At 41.7% G+C, this 21,276-nt stretch overlaps 1 protein-coding gene across 4 annotated transcripts in view; it reads right to left on the bottom strand.

Annotated features, from left to right (window-relative positions):
* The window catches only part of NRG3 (neuregulin 3), a 593,829-nt gene that overhangs the window by 340,421 nt on the left and 232,132 nt on the right, over positions 1-21,276 (bottom strand). For 3 of the 4 annotated variants that reach the window (XM_053388226.1, XM_053388225.1, XM_053388227.1), the window contains exon 2: positions 15,422-15,551. In XM_053388226.1, the coding sequence (XP_053244201.1) occupies positions 15,422-15,551 (130 nt within the window). Of the gene's footprint in view, positions 1-15,421; positions 15,552-16,449; positions 16,518-21,276 lie in introns of those variants that run through there. The other variant, XM_053388228.1, reaches the window with a different exon arrangement.

Genomic DNA, 21,276 nt, shown 5'->3' with positions numbered 1-21,276 from the left:
GCTGTATGCTTGATCAGCTATTCACATTTAATGTTCAACAAGTTTACAACCTGTGTACCTGCGTACACAAAAGCTGAGCTGTACAAATCAACAGGGATGCACTCTTTCACACGAACAATTGCACATGTGCAGAGACAACTTGTAATTGTGTATGGTGTAATGTGTGAACAGCCTTCAATTGTATCCAAATGCAGTCACAGATGAATCTCTCTCTCTCTCTCTCTCTCTCTCTCTCTCTCACACACACACACACACACACACACACACTTAAATTTATGTGTTTCAAGTCACACAGTGTGCAGCACACTCATAGTTCTCTCCTGACACTCAGTCTGAAACATCCCACTCTAAATAAACAAAGAGATAGATATGTTTTGGAGATGGAAACTGACTACTGGAAACTGAACCTGAACGAGTTTCAAAAAGCACACAGTAAAATCAAATGGGGACAGCAGGGGAGAAAAACAATGAAAATAAGTAACAGATTTGCTTCTCTGTGGAAATTTATTTGCATAATGACATCCCAGTGTGGAGGTTCAAAAACCGCAGTTCCCAGGCACTCTGCAGTTCCCACAACTGCAGCCGAGCTAAACGACTTTACATGTCTGAGCAGCAGCATACAACTAAACTTGAAACGGCAAAAAAAATGAGAGCTTTGAGATGGTGCCATCCATTCTGATTAGAATCAACGTCAATTCCCTTTGCCTTATTAAGAGTCTGAAGTGACTCAGAGGCATTTGTTTCCAATTCTCGTAATATGGAGCCTTTTAGGTCAACATGTTGGAACCATGGGGGTCTAAAAGAAATCCAATGTACAAAGACAGCCGTATTTTGATTCCTCCCCTACAACCCTTATGTCCTCAACAAGCTTTCAAACATTTTTTTAAAGTCTTTCTTTTTCCAAACTGTCAGCTGAAGACAGCCTTTTGACTGCCAGGATAAAACAGACCACAAAAAATGGCATAAGTTAAAACTACCTCTACATCAGTACTTGACAATAACAGTATTATTTATAGCTTCACAACAAATCTATGGCCATGATGTTCCACAGATCTTTAGATCTTTGAATGTCAATATCACAGCAGTGGAATTGTTCCTTCACATTCTATTCCAACCACATGGCATTATTTAAAAACCAGTATAAAACCCTAGTGCCAGACTAGACCATTTCTTAGGGTAATATAAGCATAGGTAGGCTGCTCCTGTTGTTGTTGTTGTTGTTGTTGTTGTTGTTGTTGTTGTTGTTGTTGTTGTTACACAAACTGACAGCATTGAGGGGCAGTGAAGGATCTAGATTAGGAATCAGAGGGGTAAAGGGTTTCCCCCTTCCTGCTACAGTCCTGATTTCAATCAGGAGACCTCTATGCCAATAATTTGCATAAGGAAAAGACCATGCTACTGTTGAAGTGAATGGAAAAACATCAGGAAGAGGAAATGAAGGTAGACTCACATGCTCCTGCATATTCCTGCCTCAGTGAGAGATTTCCCCACAGTGTGTTTGTGGCGTTTGTACGGAGCCCCCGGTCATCTCACAAACTATTGACCCGTACACCACTAATCTGCTGCCACCAATCAGGTCCTCCCTGGTAAAATCACTTTAGTCTCAGTCAGATTCTCAAGTTAATAAAGAAGAGTGTATTTTATTTCAGACACAAACAAACTTTTACGGCATTCCAAATGTTGTTACTCTTTACTTTCTTAGTCTTATTTTCCTCTCTCTATCTCTTCTACCTCCCCTCACTCAAGAACCCACTGTCCTGTCTCTCTATTTCCAACTGCCTGCCAACTGCTTCTCCAACTGCCTTTCCCCACCAGCCAACTCACTAAAACCAACCAACTACACACCAACAACTCTAACAAACCTCGGGCTAAGCCCTTTTATAGACATGTAGGCTCTGCCTCCAGCTTTCCTATTGGTCCACATTTTTCACCCTTTCTTTTTCCCCTGTACAGACAGGCTCTAAACGAACGGGCAAACGCCACATCCTGCCTCAGTGAGAGATTTCCCCACAGTGTGTTATAATTTTCTTAAACCACACACACCATTTAAATTGTTAATGCAGGATTTTGATCTGAAGTAGCTCTCTCTCTCTCTCCCCCCTCTCTCTCTGTGTGTGTCTATGAGAGAGAGAGAGAGAGAGAGAGAGAGAGAGAGAGAGAGAGAGAAGAGTTTTAAAAACCCAAGCTACAACCACACCTTGCACTGTGTTGGACGTTTGTGTTGAATTTCTGTTGAAAACAATAACAGTCTGCACTTAAGTGCACAGATACAGAGCTAACATATTGTCTAGTTTGGCCCTTAGCACAGCCACGTTGTCTGTTATATGGTAACATAACTGACCAAGAAGATGCTGTCTTTAGTGGTTAAGTAAAAATTGCTTGGCACAACATTTACTAAACACTCTGTGGCAAAATTCCTGGCCTGCCTCCCTTGTCTATAGACCTCTAGCTTCAGGTCATCCTGCAGTAATTGCTTTCAGCAGAATCCCTGTTAAGCCCTAGGGCCTAGGGCATCTCTCTGCCAAATCTTCTTCTTGTCCACAAGCTGCTGCCCATTTCAATAAGCAATGGTGGCCACTCTAACCATATGATTCCACTGCTGCCCATCTTAAGAGGAGGAAAAGATGTTGCCCATTTCAGTGAGAGACACACTAAGAAATGTGTCTTCATACACATGCTGCTGGCCTAAGGAGGAGAGGGCCTGGCCACTGTGACCTCATGTTGATCCCACGTAGCTGAAGGAAGAGTGGGCATTGTGATGCTGATGGTCAGAAGCCAGACTGGCCTATATGCCCGAGAGAGAGAGAGAGAGAGAGAGAGAGAGAGAGAGACTGTGCCCCCTTTCCCGTGTCTTGCCAAGCACCTCAACAGGAAAACTGCCTTTTCCCGCTTTGTCAGCAGGTTTGTGGCTGGAGGGTGGTGGTGGCAGTGGCACTGAGGTTCCTCATTCCTCTGCGTTTTTGAACTGAAAATATTACAGGGACTGGAATGCCCTGGATTCCAGCAAATAAAGCAATTTGATTATTACTAATGTCCCCAGAAAACTGCTCACTCCCTATGGTCAGAAAAGGAGTACAGTTTGAGAGAAAATGGCTCCTCATTTTGCCCTGTCTCATCTGCTGTGGGTTGACTCTAGGACACAATTTGTTATTTACATCTTATTTTGTAGGCTGCTTTAGGTGGGAAATGTTGCAATGTGCAATTGAATCTGAAGAAATAATTCCAACCAAAATTAACCCAGCAACTATTAGGCATTTTTCACACCAGAAGGGACATCCTAGTCAACAACAACAACACCCGCCCATCTGACTGGGTTGCCCCAGTAACTCTGAGTGGTTCTGACTTATATAAAAATATAATAAAACATTTAAAAACTTCCCTATACAGGGCTGCCTTCAGATGTCTTCTGAAAGTTGTATATTTACTTATTATATTGGCTCAAGAGTTGCCTAAGTCCACACCCACCAACATTTCTCAGGTGAAAATAGGGACATCCTAAGAAAAAGTAGGACACTCTGAGATCAAATCAGAATTTGGGACGATAAATCTAGAACTGTCCCTGGAAAATAGGGACACTTTGAGGGTCTGTGAAAAACCTCACACATCCCTGAGTTTGTGTTGCTGCTGCTGCTGCTGCTGCTGCTTTAAATCACTCTGATTATCAGAAATACCTAATATGACATCACCAAGCTGCTTTTGAAACTTTCTGTAATTTCAAAAGTAGTTTAACATGCAAGCTGCTTGTTGACCCATCAGGCAAAAAGTTGGAGTATAAATAAATGAACAAGAACAATATTAATTGACATGCAATGGTGCTGTCCTGTAACGCAGGCAACATGCTAAACTCCCCCCCCCACTCCTCAATCACTTATCAACATGTCTGTAAATTATAAAGTGTCAACCCACAAAACGAGTGCAAAGGTCTCAAGGGAACGCACAATGTCTTGTTTGCATGGTCTAGGGATCACAGCCTATCCTAATTTTCTGATTCACAACCTATTAACTTGCAGGCCTGATTTTTGTTTCCTGCAGAATGGCAAAACATATAATCATTATATATTCAAGGCACCTCAACAAAACCTTTGCTTAGCTATGTGCATATTATTTAATTCCTCATGGCCCCCTTTTGAGGTTATTAATCTGGATGACTATTTGAAATAAACAACAGAAAATCAGCTCTGAGTATTACTCCTCCTGTCTTTGGGGCATTACAAGTCAATTGAACTGTCTGAATGAGTTATGCCTGGAATTAAAACATCCATGCCTTAGATTCCACCAGTGCAGCCCTGCGCCTTTAAGATAATCCTGCGACTGCAGAGTTGCACCTTCATTGGCAATTTATAACTCGCACTACGTTGTGTGTGCAAGCTTCAGTGCTTACAAAAATAGGAAGGGATTCAGCAAATTAAAATGTTTAGTAAACAAAGTTGTCCAAAGGGAAATCATTAGCAAAATCAGATCCTCTGAAGGTGCTCAGTGGAAAGTAAAATTGCTTCATTACATAAAACACTAGACACAGTGCATACTGAGTTCGACACCTGTCGGAGGGGTAGGCCGAAAGAGAAACAAAGGATTTCTTGCTCCGTAACAAAAACATATTGTTTGTCTCAGTGGGCAGTAAAACTTAGATATCATTATAGCTGTATGTGCAGATCTAGAGAGAGGCTTACTTATTTATTTTATTTCTGCAAAGTTTTCAAATGACTTTTTTTCCCAAATAGACCTACATAAATAATAATAATGTATGCTGTACGCAGCAAATTAAAAGCATAAATTAATATTGAACAGGGGAAATGAAAAATTGTCTGGAAAACTCACTCTCCCCAAAACATTGCTTGTATTCAACTAAGTTTTACTCAGAATAGATCCATTGGAATTACTCAACATGACTAAGTTAGTTCCATTGATTTAACTGGGTCTACTCTGAGCATAAGGGACGCAGGTGGCGCTGTGGGTTAAACCACAGAGCCTAGGGCTTGCCGATCGGAAGGTCGGCGGTTCGAATCCCCGCAACGGTGTGAGCGCCCGTTGTTCAGTTCCAGCTCTTGCCCACCTAGCAGTTCGAAAGCACGTCAAAGTACAAGTAGATAAATAGGTACCACTCCGGCAGGAAGGTAAACGGCGTTTCCATGCACTGCTCTGGTTCGCCAGAAGCGGCTTAGTCATGCTGGCCACATGACCCGGAAGCTGTACGCCAGCTCCCTCGGCCAATAAAGTGAGATGCGTGCCGCAGCCCCAGAGTTGGCCACAACTGGACCTAATGGTCAGGGGTCCCTTTACCTTTACCTTACTCTGAGTATAGCTTAGTTGAATGCCACCCTATATTAGTAGCCAAATGAAATGCAATTCTGCATGCACGAACACAGGAACACTGAACATGGTGTTCAGTAATTTATTACACTATATATAAAATATACCCCCAAACAGTTCAGGTGCATCTCAGCAACACAAAAAACCAGGCATTTGGCAAATATAGGCTGTGCTTGAACGTAATGGCAATTGCTTTAGCATTCTGAAAATAAGCTGCAGGTGAGGTGTCACCCTCCTTTTGCAGCAGCAAAGAGACATTTGGACGTTTTTGCCTCCATTGCAGAGTAACTATAGCTTCTTATGACATGCAAACCCAGACAAATTCCCCAGTAAAATTCTATTTCCTATTCCAAAATACAGTATTTCTCATTTGGCAGTTGATCTTTGATAGTTGACATGCAACTGGTTTTAGTAACTGCAAGTTGGCATGCAATGGGATTTAGTATTCAAGTGTATTTTCTTGACCGCATGCAATGATAGTCAACATGCAATAGTAATTAGTATTTGATAGTTCACATGCATTTCTCTTTTTGTTAGGATGTGACTGCATTGCACTCAAGGCAGTTTACAACTTTATTTTATCCGCATTTGTTGTACTACTGACATAATTCAACACATGGGAGAAACAAAGACCCCCAACAAGTCACAAGTGCTCAAACTTTCATATTTTGAATGAAAATTTGACTTCAATATATAGCTTCTGAGTTTGAATTGTTTTGAAATTTCATGTCCACAACAAACTTTCAGTGGTGGTGATTAGGAAGAAAAAGTTGGAAGAAAATAAAAACACTAGCGGGCATTGCTAGAAAGACTTGAGCAAGATCATCCCTATCAAGATTTTGGTCCAAATTGATTGTCCAGCTATGCAGTTGTGTTCATTCTATACTGTAGCCATTCAATAAACACAGGACCCGCCCCCATTACATCAATCACAGAGATGCTGCCAGGAACAGCTTCAGGGATCTCTGTCCACTATATTTAGAATCATAGGGTTTGCCATCCCAGCATAGTGTGCCTTCATGTGATGGCATGGATCTAAGCCATGGGTCAGCAAACTAAGGCCCAGGGGCCGGATCTGGCCCAACTGCCTTCTGGATCCGGCCTGTGGGTGGTCTGGGATTCGCCACGTGGATCGCCGTGAGGATTCTGATCGTTTGGGCTGTACCATTTCTACCCCCCTCTCCCTCACACATGACGGTGCCTCCCTTCCTCCTCCTGGCTTCTCCCTGCCCTGCCTAGAGGAGGAAGGGGGTTGGGCTTTGTTGAGCCGCAGTTGGCTGAGCTCCATTTTAAGCAGCCCCTCTCGGGAGCCAGCCCTTTCGTGCCACTCATTGTCCCTCCGCCACCGCCAGCCCCTGCCACTTGCAAGGCACAGGTAAGCAGCCACTGGGGCTCATCCAGTCCTGTGGAGAAGGTAGCGAAGAGTCGTGGGGGGGGGGTCTTTCAAAATATAGTCCAGCCCCCCCCCCAATGTCTGAGGGACAATGGACCAGCCCCCTGTGGAAAAAATTTTTGCTGGTCCCTGATCTAAGCAGTGAGAAACTGTAAACGTTCTCTTTTGGGTGAGGATTCCTCACTAAAATATTTCATGGCAGCATCCCAGTGGACAGCATATAGTCTGCTGATGATCTTGGTGTAACCCACCCTGGGACCTTCTAGTGAAAGGCAACTGGCAATAATAATCATAATCTCTAAGCCGCCCAGAGTGTCTGGGGAAACCCAGCAAGATGGGCAGGGTATAATAATAATAATAATAATAATAATAATAATAATAATAATAATAATAATTGCAATAATCATTTTTAGACTGTAAATGTGGGGGCAGAGACTGTGTTATTTTTCTTGATGTGTACCAGGGACTAGCAGCCTTTCCAGCTGAAAAGCACAATATAAATGCTTTGAATAAATAAATAAAAAAATGTTTGTTGGCTGTCCTTGCCATACTTCTAGAAGAACTGTGTAGCTCTCCTTCCCTTCCCAAATCTTTGTCGGTGTCAGCCTAACAGATTGTGTTTTTCCTTCAGTGAAAGTTAACTAACCTTGCGATACTGGCTTGCCAATTAAGTGCTTTTCTCTATCCAGTAATGTCATTTCCGTTCCGTTTGACCTACATGTTGGAAGCAATCTTCTGTAACGTTACGCTTTGCACCGTTTCAAGTCGGAGTATACCAAAAAGGCAGACATGAAAAAAACTATATAGGATTGTTAGCATTCACCTCTAAGCATTTTATAAAGTGAGTAAAAACACTTATTTTTTCAGAAGGATGGAATGTCTGTTTGAATGTTTAAGATGATGTTAGCACTTTTTTCATTATATCATATTTTATTTCAGTATTGTAATCTACCTTGAGGGCCATTTCACCAGATAACGACAAGATACAGTTAGTTAGTTAGTTAGTTAGTTAGTTAGTCAGTCAGTCAGTCAGTTAGTTAGTTAAAGTGATGTCCAACACTATAGCCACAACCCTACAGAATAGAAGGGGTGCTTAATTCCATTGATTTCAATGGTCTTAATCAAACCTAACTTTGTGATGGCTTATGGCCAAGATAGTAGCAATCCAAAAGACATGCACTTGCACTGATGTTTTATAGGTGCACATTTTGCCTCCCAGCCATTTTTTGTTCAGAGCCAACCCCAGGCACATGTGAAGTTTCTCCAAGACTTTTTTAAAAAAGGTTTTGAGGATGGGACACGAGCTTTTTAGAAATTTATTAATCTGCATGTGCTATTTTCTGTCCCACCCTCAGCCACATCCTCTGTACACAGTCAGCGTAATATGTTGGCCAGAATATGTTTCCTGGAGAAACCAGCCTTCTCACTCACAAGCTCCATCCATCTCAGTATTGTCTGCACTGACAAGAGATACCAGGGACTGGATCTAGAACTTTCTACATGTGAAGCGTTTGCTCTACTCATGAGCAGTGCCCCTTCCTCTCAGTTTAAACTCCTTCACATGGTTGCTGTGAGAATAAAATCACCAAGCGCCAACTATGCCACCCTGCTGGAAAGGATGATGATGGATAATAAAGCCCTTGTGCTATCAAAACCTTCAAAAAAAAGAAGAAGAAGAAGAAGACCCACAGGGACTTAATAAGAATTGAAATGGAATTTTAACAACAAGTTCTAATCAAATTGCATATTTGGTTCAGCAGAGTTAGATTACTCATCTTCAATCCACTTGGAAGAATCCACTTTTTTTAAAAAAAGAATAAAGCAAGGAGCCAGGGCGGGGACATATAGGCAATCTATATTTAGCTTCTCAAAGTCATAACTTTGTGTTGCTTGCTTTACTTCCCCCATTTTAAAACAATAACAGCAGCAGCTTTGAAGGAACTTCATATTTCATAATTCATTTCTTCCCAGACAGGTTGTTTGTTTGTTTTTTTAATTGTGCCCAATGGTAGATTTTTAAATGAGTTTCCCTAGGTGCCTGGACTCTGATTGGGGAAGTTGTTAAAAGCAACAACAAAAATAGTATATTTGGGTTTTTTGTTTTTGTCACTCAGTGTATTATTTCACCTCCAATTAGCTTCATTTTTACCATTCCAGTCTTATTGTGTGTACCAGAGGCTGCTTCACTTCACCAGCTGCCTCTGAAAGAATGCATGCTGGAGGTTTGGAAAAAAAAGTTGCTTGCTATTTAAAATCCTCATTTGAAAGCAACTTGCTGACAATGTCTTTTGTCAGTTGCATTGTTTTGTCCTTCACACTTTCTTTGAAATGCTGAGGAACGACACACACATAACACACAGTGTGTGTGTGAATACAACCATTTCGCACAGGCACCCCCAAACTCGGCCCTCCAGTTGTTTGGGGTCTACAACTCCCATCATCCCTAGCTAACAGGACCAGTGGTCAGGGATGATGGGAATTGTAGTCCCAAAACATTTGGTGGGCCGAGTTTGGGGGTGCCTCATTTAGCAGGTGGGAACTTCCAATCTACATGAGAAACTAGGAAGCTTAAGCAGTGGGAGGAGGAGAGGACCGGGGGTGAAGAAGGAGCCTTTCCCCATTCTCTGGAGCCTCCTGGGAAACCCAGCAAAACTGCTGTACCGGGAACTAAGTGTGGAGAGTGCAGGCGAATGGGACACAGCAGTGGGCAACCCTGAGGAAATACCATCCACATTGGGCCTGTAGCATCCTGCCAAGCAGTAAGTAGAGTTTTACCACTCCTCTGCTAATCCATTTTTTTTCCAGTTGGGTATGGATGTGTGGAGAAATTCTCCTCATTCGGCTGCATGACATAAACAAGCCGCTTGCCAAGCAGTTAAATGCACAGCATGGTAAACTGCTGCTTCCTAAATGATTGCCTGGGGATGCGGGTGGCACTGTGGGTTAAACCACAGAGCCTAGCGCTTGCCAATCAGAAGGTCGGCAGTTTAAATCCCCGTGATGGGGTGAGCTCTCGTTGCTCGGTCCCTGCTCCTGACAACCTAGCAGTTCGAAAGCACGTCAAAGTGCAAGTAGATAGATAGGTACCACTCCGGCGGAAAGGTAAATGGCATTTCCGTGCACTGCTCTGGTTTGCCAGAAGTGACCACATGACCCGGAAGATGTACACTGGCTCCCTCGGCCAATAAAGCGAGATGAGCGTCGCAACCCCAGAGTCACCCGCGACTGGACCTAATGGTCCCTTTACCTTTACCTAAATGATTGCCTGGCTTGGCCACAGGATTCAAGGAGACTCACAGACCTATGTAGATCTACTCAGCATTAACTCCTGTTGTGGGGAAAGGGAGGCCATGATCCCTACTGCTCACAAACATGCCAGCCAAATTGTATTGGCTGTGCTTCAGAAGCTATGTGACACAGAATCAGTGCTGTGTAGTGGTTAGAGTGAAGCTCACTGAGGTATCGCTGTCTCTCAACCAAACCCAACTCACAGGACTGCTGCAAGAACACAGTCAAGGCCGTCTTTACCCAGGGGCGCAAGGGGTGCAGGGCACCCAGGCGCCAAATTCTGGGGGGCACCAGGCACCTGCTACTGAGCCCCCTAAGTTCTTAACTATCTACCTGTTATGAAATAATAAATAATTTTGATCAAGCTAGAAAAACAAAATACATATATACCTAGGTATTACTGAAATGTATATCTACTGTTTCACTAAAGGTCTTTCAACTTTGTGCACTCATTTACCAAAGACGTGCTGCACCAGCGGCAGCGCTTGTCATTCACAACGGCGTGATTTAATTTCATCACTTACAGTTCAAATTTGTTTAGAGAAATTGTTAAAAAAATAATGTTTATTTCTGCTAATTGTTGGCATTTTCTTTGACTAACTACTTAGGGCACTACTACACATGTGTTTCAGCACGTGATTTTAGTTTTCCATTTCCGCAAAAGCGCACCAAGAGCACAGACTATGAATTCCACAAGCTGCATTTTTTCTTCATTTTTCGACGAATGCTAAGCGAGAAACACATTTCTTTTTCCTCCCTTCTTTCGTAAACAAGAGATAAGGCGTAAGAGTGGTGTCTGACATAAGCATAATAAAAGTTATTTTGAGGGCTAAACTAAATTTGGGGGCGCTGGGTGGATCTTTGCACTCCGGCAGCACATATGCTAAAGATGGCCCTGAACACAGTCACTATTTATTCTCCTGTGTATACCACTTTGAGCTCCTACGAGAAAATAAACAAGCTGTATGAAGGGCGCCTAGTGCACGACTAGTGGGCATATCTGCTTGGAGGCGTGTGAGAGGCAGGTGCAACCCCAGTGCTCTTTTTGTGTAATTGTGATACGTAAGATAGTTTTACTGTTGGGTGGGGTGAGGAAGAATACTGGGAAAGATGGAATATGGAAATATGCCCTACCCAGAAAATTATGGGGCAACCAAAAATAATGAATGGAAAATAAAAACCCACTGTCCAGCTGTACATATTCCTGTAGGAAACTGTACAAGCAAGAGAACATTTCTTTATTTAGCAAACAGCAGCAGAACTGCTGCAGCAATGGAATGGCGTGATTCTGCTAGACCCACCACTCAAAGGATGCAATTGCCCGAGTGAACATGACAGAAATTTGGAAAGGAAAATGAAGTGTAACAACCTTGAAAATACAGCAAATAAAAGAAAATTCATAGTTGATATTCATCCCTGCTGGCACTTAATCAATAGAATCCATAGCCTTATTAATACAACCAGTGCCAAGCATCTGCTGATAGAACACATTCACTGACTGAACACATAATGGCTATATTCATTTTTATTTAATTATTTCCTGCCAATATTGTACCACCTGTTGTTCTCCTTACTGAGAATAGGGAAAAACAACACACACAAACACAAAATCTGCTTGGAGGAATGCATTCACTTACGACGACGTTTTAACTGGATTGGGGGGGGGCAGGAACCAACTGGCTTGTACTCAGTGGGTCCCATCTTAGGGCTGGTTCGTGCACAAATGTTCCTCAGGCATTTTGGAATTCAACATGTATTCATCACCTCTCCCCCATTATGAGACCCAGTCTTGCTTTTTGAGCCACAGGTATGTCGCTGCTCCTCTCTGCCTGAGAGATACAGTACTCTGTTTCCACCACCACCCTGTTGCTTCCACCTCACTGATTCTTTCTGCTCAGAAAGCATGTGGGCTGAGGTGGTTTGGAGAAAGGAAAGCTCTTCCCATCGACTCCTGCCCTAGGCTTAGCAGTAAGTCTGAGCTGGCTACAAATACAACCATTTCCTAAAGTGCCTATAAAGTTTTATGATAGGTTTAGCGAGTTAATGCCATAAATCGCCACGCTGCATGATTCAGAATAATTAATTTAATAAGTGTGTCGTATGAGGAAAGTAAATAAAGGGGGAGAAGTGAATGATCAGTGAAGCATATAGGATTGAAAGGAAAAAACAAAATCGCCAGCCAGCACAGAATATTAAAAGCTTGATGGATTTTTTTCTTCTTCCTACCCTGCCCCAAATCTTCCTTGAGCTACTTCTTTTTTTTCCCTTTTTTAAACTTTTATTTTGCTTTAAACAAGTCCATATAAATATAGACAACCAAAATTACAAAGGAAAATTCCTTAATAGTAATGAAAAAAACTACAAAAAACTACAAAAAGTATCAAAATACATGACACAGAACATAAGCAACTATGGGAAAGATAAAAGAAAAGAAAAAAGAAAAATAGAAAAAAAAAGAAAAGGAAAAAGGAAGATGAGCCAAAGCAGGAAAGCTAATCTATTGTACACTTCCGTCAAGCTCACAGCAGATCATTATTCTTATCAATTCTCTCTATCTGTATTCCAAAGGAATCCCTCATCTTGGTATCAGGGAACATTTCTCTATGCGGTATCTTTCTAAACATAGCCAGATCTTTCTTGTTGAGCCCTTGTCCCCTAAATAGTTATTTAAACACTCCCATTCTTCTTTCACCGATTTTTTAGGTTTATCTCTTATTGCATCTGTCAGCTTTGCAACCTCCAAGTTCTCGCACAATTTGACTACCCATTCCTCTTTAGTGGGTGTATTTTTATCTTTCCAGTGTTTTGCTACTATAACCCTTGCTGCTGACGTTGCATACATAAATAGCCTAGTTTTGTTTTTGGGAATATTATCTGAAACCATTCCTAGTAGAAATTCTATAAATTTAGTTTTTATCAATCTCTTTATCTCTTCATAAATCATGTTCCAAAATCTTTGTATCTCTAGACAGGACCACCACATATGGTAGTATGTTCCTATCTGTTCCTTACATCGCCAGCACTTGTTATTGTTTGATTTATTTATTTTTGCAAGTTTTACAGGGGTCAGTTACCACCTATAGTACATTTTCATAAGATTTTCCCTTATAAGGAAACAAGCGGTGAATTTTATCTTTTTAGTCCATAATTCATTCCAAATATCAGGTTTGATCGTATGTCCCAGGTCCCTCTCCCATTTTACTGTAATTTCTTTGATATCTTCCTCCTTTCTTTGCCAATTCAAAAGTAGTTTGTACATTTTTGAAAGTGTCTTTTGATTATTATATAAAATATCATTCTCCAGATAGGATTTTTTTTTGTCAAATCCTTTGGTTCTTTTACCCTTTTCAAGGGCGGCTTTTACTTGATAGTACTCCAGCCAGGTTATTCCCTTCTGTTTCAATTCGCTTAGGTCCTTTATTTTTGGATCACTACTTGTTTCCTCTACTAAATCTTTATATGTTAACCAACTGCTGTTCATATTTATCCTGTGAACCGACATAGATTCCATTGGTGACAGCCACCATGGTGTATTGGTTACTACTGATTTTTTACTCCTCTCCCATACTTCATATAATGCCCTTCTCACAATATGATTTAAAAATCCTTTGTTGGATTTAACCTTGTCATAGCCTATGTAGCCATGCCACCCGTACACAATATCCCATCCCTCCAGATCTAGGACTTCCGTGTTTTTAATTAATATCCAGTCTTTAATCCATTTCCAGCTCACTGCCTCAAAGTACAGTTTAAGGTCAGGGACCGCAAAGCCTCCTTTTCCCTTCAACTCTGTTAGTAGCTTAAATTTTATGTGTGGTTTTTCCCCTGCCAAATAAACTTGGCAAGGTCTTTCTGCCATTCCTTAAAACACTTTACGCCTCTAATTATAGGTATTGTTTGGAACATTTTAAATGTGGGGGGGGGGTTGGGGGGAGTGTTATTTGGTTGCTTTTGTTTTTAAGTATTCTGTGTTTTTATATAGTGATATTATCTTGTGAACTGCTCTAAGACCTGTGGGTGTGGAGCATTATATAAATTTAATAAGTACTACCACTACTGCTACTACCACTCTAGCAATAAGAACTTCACTATTTAGAAGCATTTGTGTTCAAAGCATACAGGGGACCTTTGTATTCAAAATCCAAAGAGTGCTATTAAGTGTAAATTACAGGATCACTCATACAAGAACCATTTTCATAAACTTTTTTTTAGTGAAAATGTGAGAGAACTCTTCCAAATCATGACTGTAAAAGTTTGTGGTGGAGCAATGAAGGGATCGGGGGGGAATTGTTTTGGAGGTTGACTCCACTATGTGATCTAACAGTTGATGCTAATCATGAGCATCTTGTTGAATATTTCGTTTACAACAATCCAACAATCAATTCTACAAGACATAAGACATAAGATATGGGTAGGGCTAGTTTTGTACAGAAGCAGCATGAATCAGTCACTTCAGTCACCAGATTTCAGACAGGCACTGTTTTCCAGCCTTTAGCTGTGTGTTCATTTAAAAACATCAACAAGTGACTCCACAGCAGGGATATGGGGCCACCATTTTGACTTTTCCTTCAGCTGTGGAAATGTGAAAGGCAAGCTTGGCCCATGGGCAACTGTGACATTCCTTTGAAGCTGTCCCTATCTTTAAAATAAAAATGTTGCCTAATGTATATGCAGAAACAAGGCATACAATATTCTATGCCAGGTTAAAATATATAATTCTTTACTGATGCTCTATTTTCACCTGATAACTGCAGTAGAAAGGGATCTGGATTATCTGAATAATTATATATAGAAATTGCTGGAAAATATGACATCACAAATAGGGGAAGTCTGATCTGTGGGTTAAATACTGCCTTGCAGGAGACTTGGTGCTGAATATAGATTGGATGTTTTGCTGTTAGCCAATATCTTGCACACAGCTCCCCCTCTCTGCAGGTCGAGGGCCCATTCACAAATTTCTTCCCTAGAAGCCCCAAACTTCCTGAAGTCAACCCTGTATATAATACTGAGTATCACTAATTAAACTGTACTGATCGTTAGAAATACTTTTTCTATTGAAACAGGATGTGTGGTTATCAAAATTCCTCTCTTACTTTCAGACATAATGCAAACTTTAATCACAAGCGGGAATTATTATTATTATTTAAAACAGCTTCTACCTGCGAAATGTATACAGTTTTCCTTGTCCTCACACTTCATATCCTCCATGTTTCGGGAGAACCTTCTTAGTGAAGATCATTTTTTATCATTTTATAACTCTTAGCTGTCCATTACAAGTTTCTCTGCACAAAAAAGAAGACCTGACCTCTTGTGGTTTCCGCTCATTTATGATCAAGAATGATATTTTAAATATTTTCTCATTCCTCCCCCTCCTGGGATGCAGTGGTGATTTGCACTGCTATTATTGATGCCAAGTATGTTAACACTTACCGGCAGTGTTTGTGGGAGCCTGTCAGGGTTTCAATGACAAAACATTCCCCATCGTTGAGACAGTATGCAAGATCCTTATCTTTGCATGGCTTAAAGTGCTCAGATTGTTCAGTGGAGTATGTTGTGGTATCTGGAGAGAAAGAACAATGGAAAGAAAATGCTGTCAGTATAGGAAAACATATTAGAGATGTATGCCCTTGGCCAGGTAGCCAACTTTTGGTTTCAAAAAACAAGGACAGGGATGGTAGAGCTAGGGGATAACATGGAGATCAGTGATGAAAACATAAGAAGAGCCTGCAGGATCAGGCCAATGGCCAACATCCTGTCTACACAAAGTTAAACTGTAAGACCAGGAGTACTTTCAGAACAGCATCTAGCAGATAAAAGGGTGAGATCCATCAGAATACAGGGTCTACTGTACTGTAGTTCAGAGACAGAGTGCATAGTTTGCATGCAGAAGATCCTAGGTCCCTGGAACCTCCAGGCAGGGCTAGGAAACACTATTGGCTGAAACATTGCAGAGTCACTGCCAGTTAGTGTAAAGAATGCACACTCTCCAACATTTCTCCAATGAAAATAGTGGTGCCCTATTCCAGAGTAATAACAATCACCCTGAGACCTGCGGGTATAGGACAGTATACAAATTTTAACAACAAGAACAATAACAATAATAATAATTTAATTATTTATATCCCGTCCATCTGACTTGATTGCCCCAACCACCTTCCAACATATATAAAAACATAATAAAGCATTAAATGTTTAAAAACTTCCTTATACAGCAGGGGTCAGCAAACTTTTTCAGCAGGGGGTCAGTCCACTGTCCCTCAGACCTTGTGGGGGGCCGGACTATATTTTGAAGGAAAAAAATGAACGGATTTCTATGTCCCACAAATAACCCAGAGATGCATTTTAAATAAGAGCACACATTCTACTCATGTAAAAACACGCTGATTCCCAGACTGTCCTCGGGCCGGATTTAGAAGGCGATTGAGCTGGATCCAGCCCCCGGGCCTTAGTTTGATTACCCATGCTATACAGGGCTGCCTTCAGGTGTCTTCTAAATGTCTAGTTACTTTTCTCCTTGGCTCGGGGGTCACATAACTCCATAGTCTCCAACATTTCTCAAATGAAAATAGGGACTACCCTAAGGAAAAAGGGACATTCTGGGATCAAATCATAAACCGGGACAGCTTCTGTAAATATGGGACTGTCTCTTAGAAAATAGGGGCACTTGGAGGGTCTGGAGAAGCTGAGATCAGTAAAATATTGACTAGAAATACTTTTCAATTCAGTCCCTTTAGGGCTGGAAACACCCCGGGGTTATGTCACATATTCTACAAACAACTATGACCACTCAGTAGCGATAGCAACAGAGATCTCAGTAAAAACTGAAAGCTGCAGACACTGGACTTCTCATCAGAGACAATGTAGTAACCCTACTAACCCTAGTCAGTATTATCCCAATACTGGAGTCAGCCAGGTTGCAAGGTGAGAGAACTTTTAATTGCCACCACAATCATTTCCCTTTGTAGCTTTACTCAACCCTTTTAAACTGTGATAACTTGCCAAGTTGAGCACATCTAGAAGAGGGTAACTGAAATGCCATGCAACAGGAGAGAAACCAGGGCCCCTTTTCAGCTGGAATTCACCAGAACTGAGTTCCGGCACTTCTCAGGTGGGCACCATTGCCATTATAAGAGAACAAGTTCATGGTGAGTTCTGACACCTCTTTTTCTAGAAAAATAGCACTGGGCGGGACTACCGACTACCAAACAGCAAAGACCAGGTAAAAAAAAATATGGCTGCTTAATGTGGAAGAGACATTTTTTAAAAAGCTCTCTCCAGAGTTTGCTTTATGTTGCATTCATTGTAGTTACAAGACGAAAAGGTTTTCCACACAATATGATTTGTTTGTTTCTCCCAAGACCACACATATTTTTGTTACAACATCATTTTGAAAGGGGATGCTTGGAACATGGTGCTCTAAAGAGAACCAGAGCAAGCACATTTTTAACTATGAAAGGAAAACCACTGCAGGGATTACCGAAAACACAGGTTTCAGTTTTACAAACTGATCTCCTTCAAGACGATTATTGCAAAACCTTGTCCTCTAAAATGTGAACATGACACAAGTCACTCTGTATGCTGGGTCCTACAAAAGAAAACATTCAAAATATATGGCATGGTTCTCTTGTATTGCCTAACTGATGACTCTTCAGTGCTCAAATTACAGTCACATATCAGCTCTATGGGAGCTAAACACCCCTTTCAAGAAATCAAATGTTGCAAGTGAACATTCAGAACCAGCCAGGGATCCAGCCCCAGAAAATCCAGCACAGAGAAAACTAGTACAGTGGTACCTTGGGATGTGAACGGGATCCGTTCCGGAGCCCTGTTCGCATCCTGAACAGAACGTAAGATGCGACAGTGCGTCTGCGCGTGCACGGGTCGTGTTTTGCTGCTTCCACGCATGCGTGTGACATCATTTTGACCGTCTGCGCATGTGCGAGTGGCGAAACCCGGAAGTAATGCACTCCATTACTTCCGGGTCGCCGTGGAGTGCAACCCAAAAATACTTATCCTGAAGCATATTTATCCCGAGGTATGACTGTATGTAAGAGGGGAGGCTACAACACATTTCCTCTGACATGTAGTAGTTGTCAGGGATGCCAACAGAATTTCCTGGGCCTAGTACACTGCACGTGGATTGGGCCCCTTCATTCCTTGCCAGCCACCAGAATCTATTGACAAGATCTGCTGCTTATGTGCATATATTAGCATAGCATAACCTACCTGAGAAGGCTGTTGTAAATATAAAAGACAGAGAAAAGGAAAACATATACAAGCTTAAACTCCTGAGTAGAAAAGCAAGATACAAATAGAGATCACACAGTTAAACTATGAAATACACTCCCATCGAAGCCTCTACTTTGGGCCATGCCCGTATGAAGGAGTTGTGTCCACTCTTCATTATGCTCAAGGCTACATTCAACTTCCTTCTCACGCTGGCGTTTACCTCTCCCGGAAAAATCTAGAAGCAATCCTTCCCTATATTGCCTATAGTCCCTAAACACTCAGGTGCTCCATGAAACTAAAGCTAGGCTGCGACCAGGCAGGAATGGAACCAGGGAGCATTTCAAAAGTGTTGGATGAAAATGGTGAAAGGGGGAACACATAGCTTTAGTGATACCACAGCAAGAGGATGTATACCCTGAACATCTTAGCTAAAGTCACCAATTTTCATCTCCTGGGTGCACTGAAATTTCAGGAAGGGTCATTTGCAAACAATGTTCTCATTATTTCCACAGTTGCCACAGCCTAAAACCTTCATTGCACATGCCTGAACAACAGCTACTCTGGCTCACCATCCTCGATTAAGTCAATGCCATTCTGTACGTCAAGATAGCCTTTAATTTTCCATTACCCATTTACCATGAATTCCTTCGCCAAGCTAAATAGTAAGAAGTTACGTTCTATTTTTTAATCAGCATTTTTAAACTGCTGCACGCTCAACATGCAATCGAATGACAATCCAATTCCATTCAATTATATTTCATCTGACAGCCACTCTCTGGTGGATATAACACCATATTACGGGGGTGGGGTGAATCCTACTTCTGGAAATGTGAAATTATAGTAATTTCAGGAGCATCATTCTCTTTATAGAAGGGCAGCAAGTGCCCAGTGCCCTGGTAGTCATTCAACTGTAATACAGTGCTTTCATTTCTGCATTACAAAAATAAGCTTGACAACCACTGGAGATTTATGCAAAAGATGGAACATTTCCAAAAAAGGCGGTGGGGGTGGGGAGAAAACCAGAAACTGCCAGCACATAAAATTGAAAATGGGCAAAATTTTAGGTATACTGGAAACTGACTTTTAGAAGAGCTTATTCCTTATTTTCCTTAGAGAGCTTTGAAAGTAGTTTCTGTTGTGGCTGCAGATGGACAAGGAACTTATAAAAGGGCTGAGAGTAGTTTGACAGAGGGGGTTTCTTCTCCATATAAATATTTCATTTTATTTTATCCGTTCATTATTGACTCTGGTCAAAACAAGTATTGTAGGGTTTCATGGCAATATCCCAGAAGAAAAGGGGAGGGGGTTAATTGGTGTGCTGTGGAGTGTTGTAGGGTTAAAAATTAACTATGTGATATCTGAATCCCTTTATGAAAATATTGCCCCAAAGGGCAAATGCAGATCAAGTGTGCAATGCAGATGGCACCTAAACTTTAAATCAATCAGCTACATGGAGGTACAGATTCCAAAAGAACCTAAATAATTTGTATGCCTTATGAAACCTTATTAAATATATGCCCACTGAAATAATTAGTAAAGAACTGAGAAACTGAACAATCTTAGGTGGAGTAGTGGAGGGGTGAACATCAGTCCTCCCCCAGCTGTTATTTATGTTTCAGGTGCTTCTGATTTCAATTCCAGAAAAAGTGCATGGGAAATGGCAAACTTTCAGGAATAACTTTAGTTTTCAGAATATTTTCAGAATGGATGGCTTGCTTGTAATTTAATGTAGAAAAGGACAATCCACCGGGGGGTGGGGCAGGAAACTCCACATCTGAAAATACATATATTATGAAGCTTTGCAGTTGCACCAATTAAATTATATAATACTAAAGAGAAGCCTTGAATGGAGGTGAACTGACAGGATCAAATAATTTTCCGTCGTAGGCACAACCTCAAATCCATATGACTGCAAAACTCTGCAATATGTTTTGGTGCATAAAAAGCATGGCAATCTAAATTAATCCCAATTAGATCCCCACAATACCCAGATCTGCCCTTCTACAGCATGGACAAAGAGGCACAATTTAGGAACTGGGAAGCGGCTGTTCCAGCTTTGGAACATCTGTATCACCACATGTCCATTCATTGAAGTACAGCTGATAGATGAGCATTCATGACAGAGCAAGAAGCTGCCTTATCCTCAGACAGAACAGTGTGTCACATACTTCACCACTCTGACTGACAAGGGTTTGCAGCCCTTCCTCACAGCCCTCGCTCCCAGACCTACCTGCCCTAGGAGAGGGTTCTTCTTCCCACTGGCTCTACCCCTTAGCCAACCACCATTCACACAGAACCTTCATTCACAAAGACAGAGAAGCAGAACTCAACTTGACTCTCACCTCTAGGTAACATTCTAACTCAAGGTTTTGTTCAGCTTAAGGACATGGCAACAGGCAGCAGCAGCTCCCATCTCTCTCCCTCTCCCTCTCTTCTTGCACACTTGCATCAGGGCAGGAGCCAGCCAGTCTGCCCTTATAGAAAGCCACTCTCAATGCCTTGACCACCGACAACATGTGCTGTGCAGGGAGACACCTCTCTAGCCTTGTGTTAATCCGCAAAGCCCAAAAAATATGAGGCGAAAGCACCTTAGGGCAGTGTTTGTCAAACCTGGGTCCCCAGCTGTTGTTTGACTACAACTCCCATCATCTCTGACCACTGGCCCTGCTAGCTAGGGATGATGGGAGTTGTAGTCCATCAACAGCTGGGGACCCAAGTTTGAGAAACACTGCTAGGGACTGCCTAAGATGGGCATGATTTAAGGTCAGTCTTCCTACTTGATTACAGTGGGTAGACCTGGGGCTGTCTTAGTCTGGTAAGGGGCCCTGGTCTACCTCCCATTTGAGATCCATGGTACATTGATGTAAATGTATGATAAATGGGAGGGTCTAAATAAATAGGGAGGGAATTCTACCTAGACAATGTTGAAACTGCCGTGTTCTAATCCTGCATACATCAGAGGAAATATATATTTTTAAAATCCACAAAGCCCACTGAGATCAACACATGTACTAGCTATAATGTGCTCAGATTGTTGCTGGGGTTGTATTCATCTG

Source organism: Podarcis raffonei, chromosome 5, assembly GCF_027172205.1.
Source record: "Podarcis raffonei isolate rPodRaf1 chromosome 5, rPodRaf1.pri, whole genome shotgun sequence".
NCBI classification, from domain to species: Eukaryota; Metazoa; Chordata; class Lepidosauria; order Squamata; family Lacertidae; genus Podarcis; species Podarcis raffonei.
The sequence above is the reverse complement of the archived record's forward strand: the minus strand, read 5'-3'. Positions and strand labels throughout refer to the sequence as shown.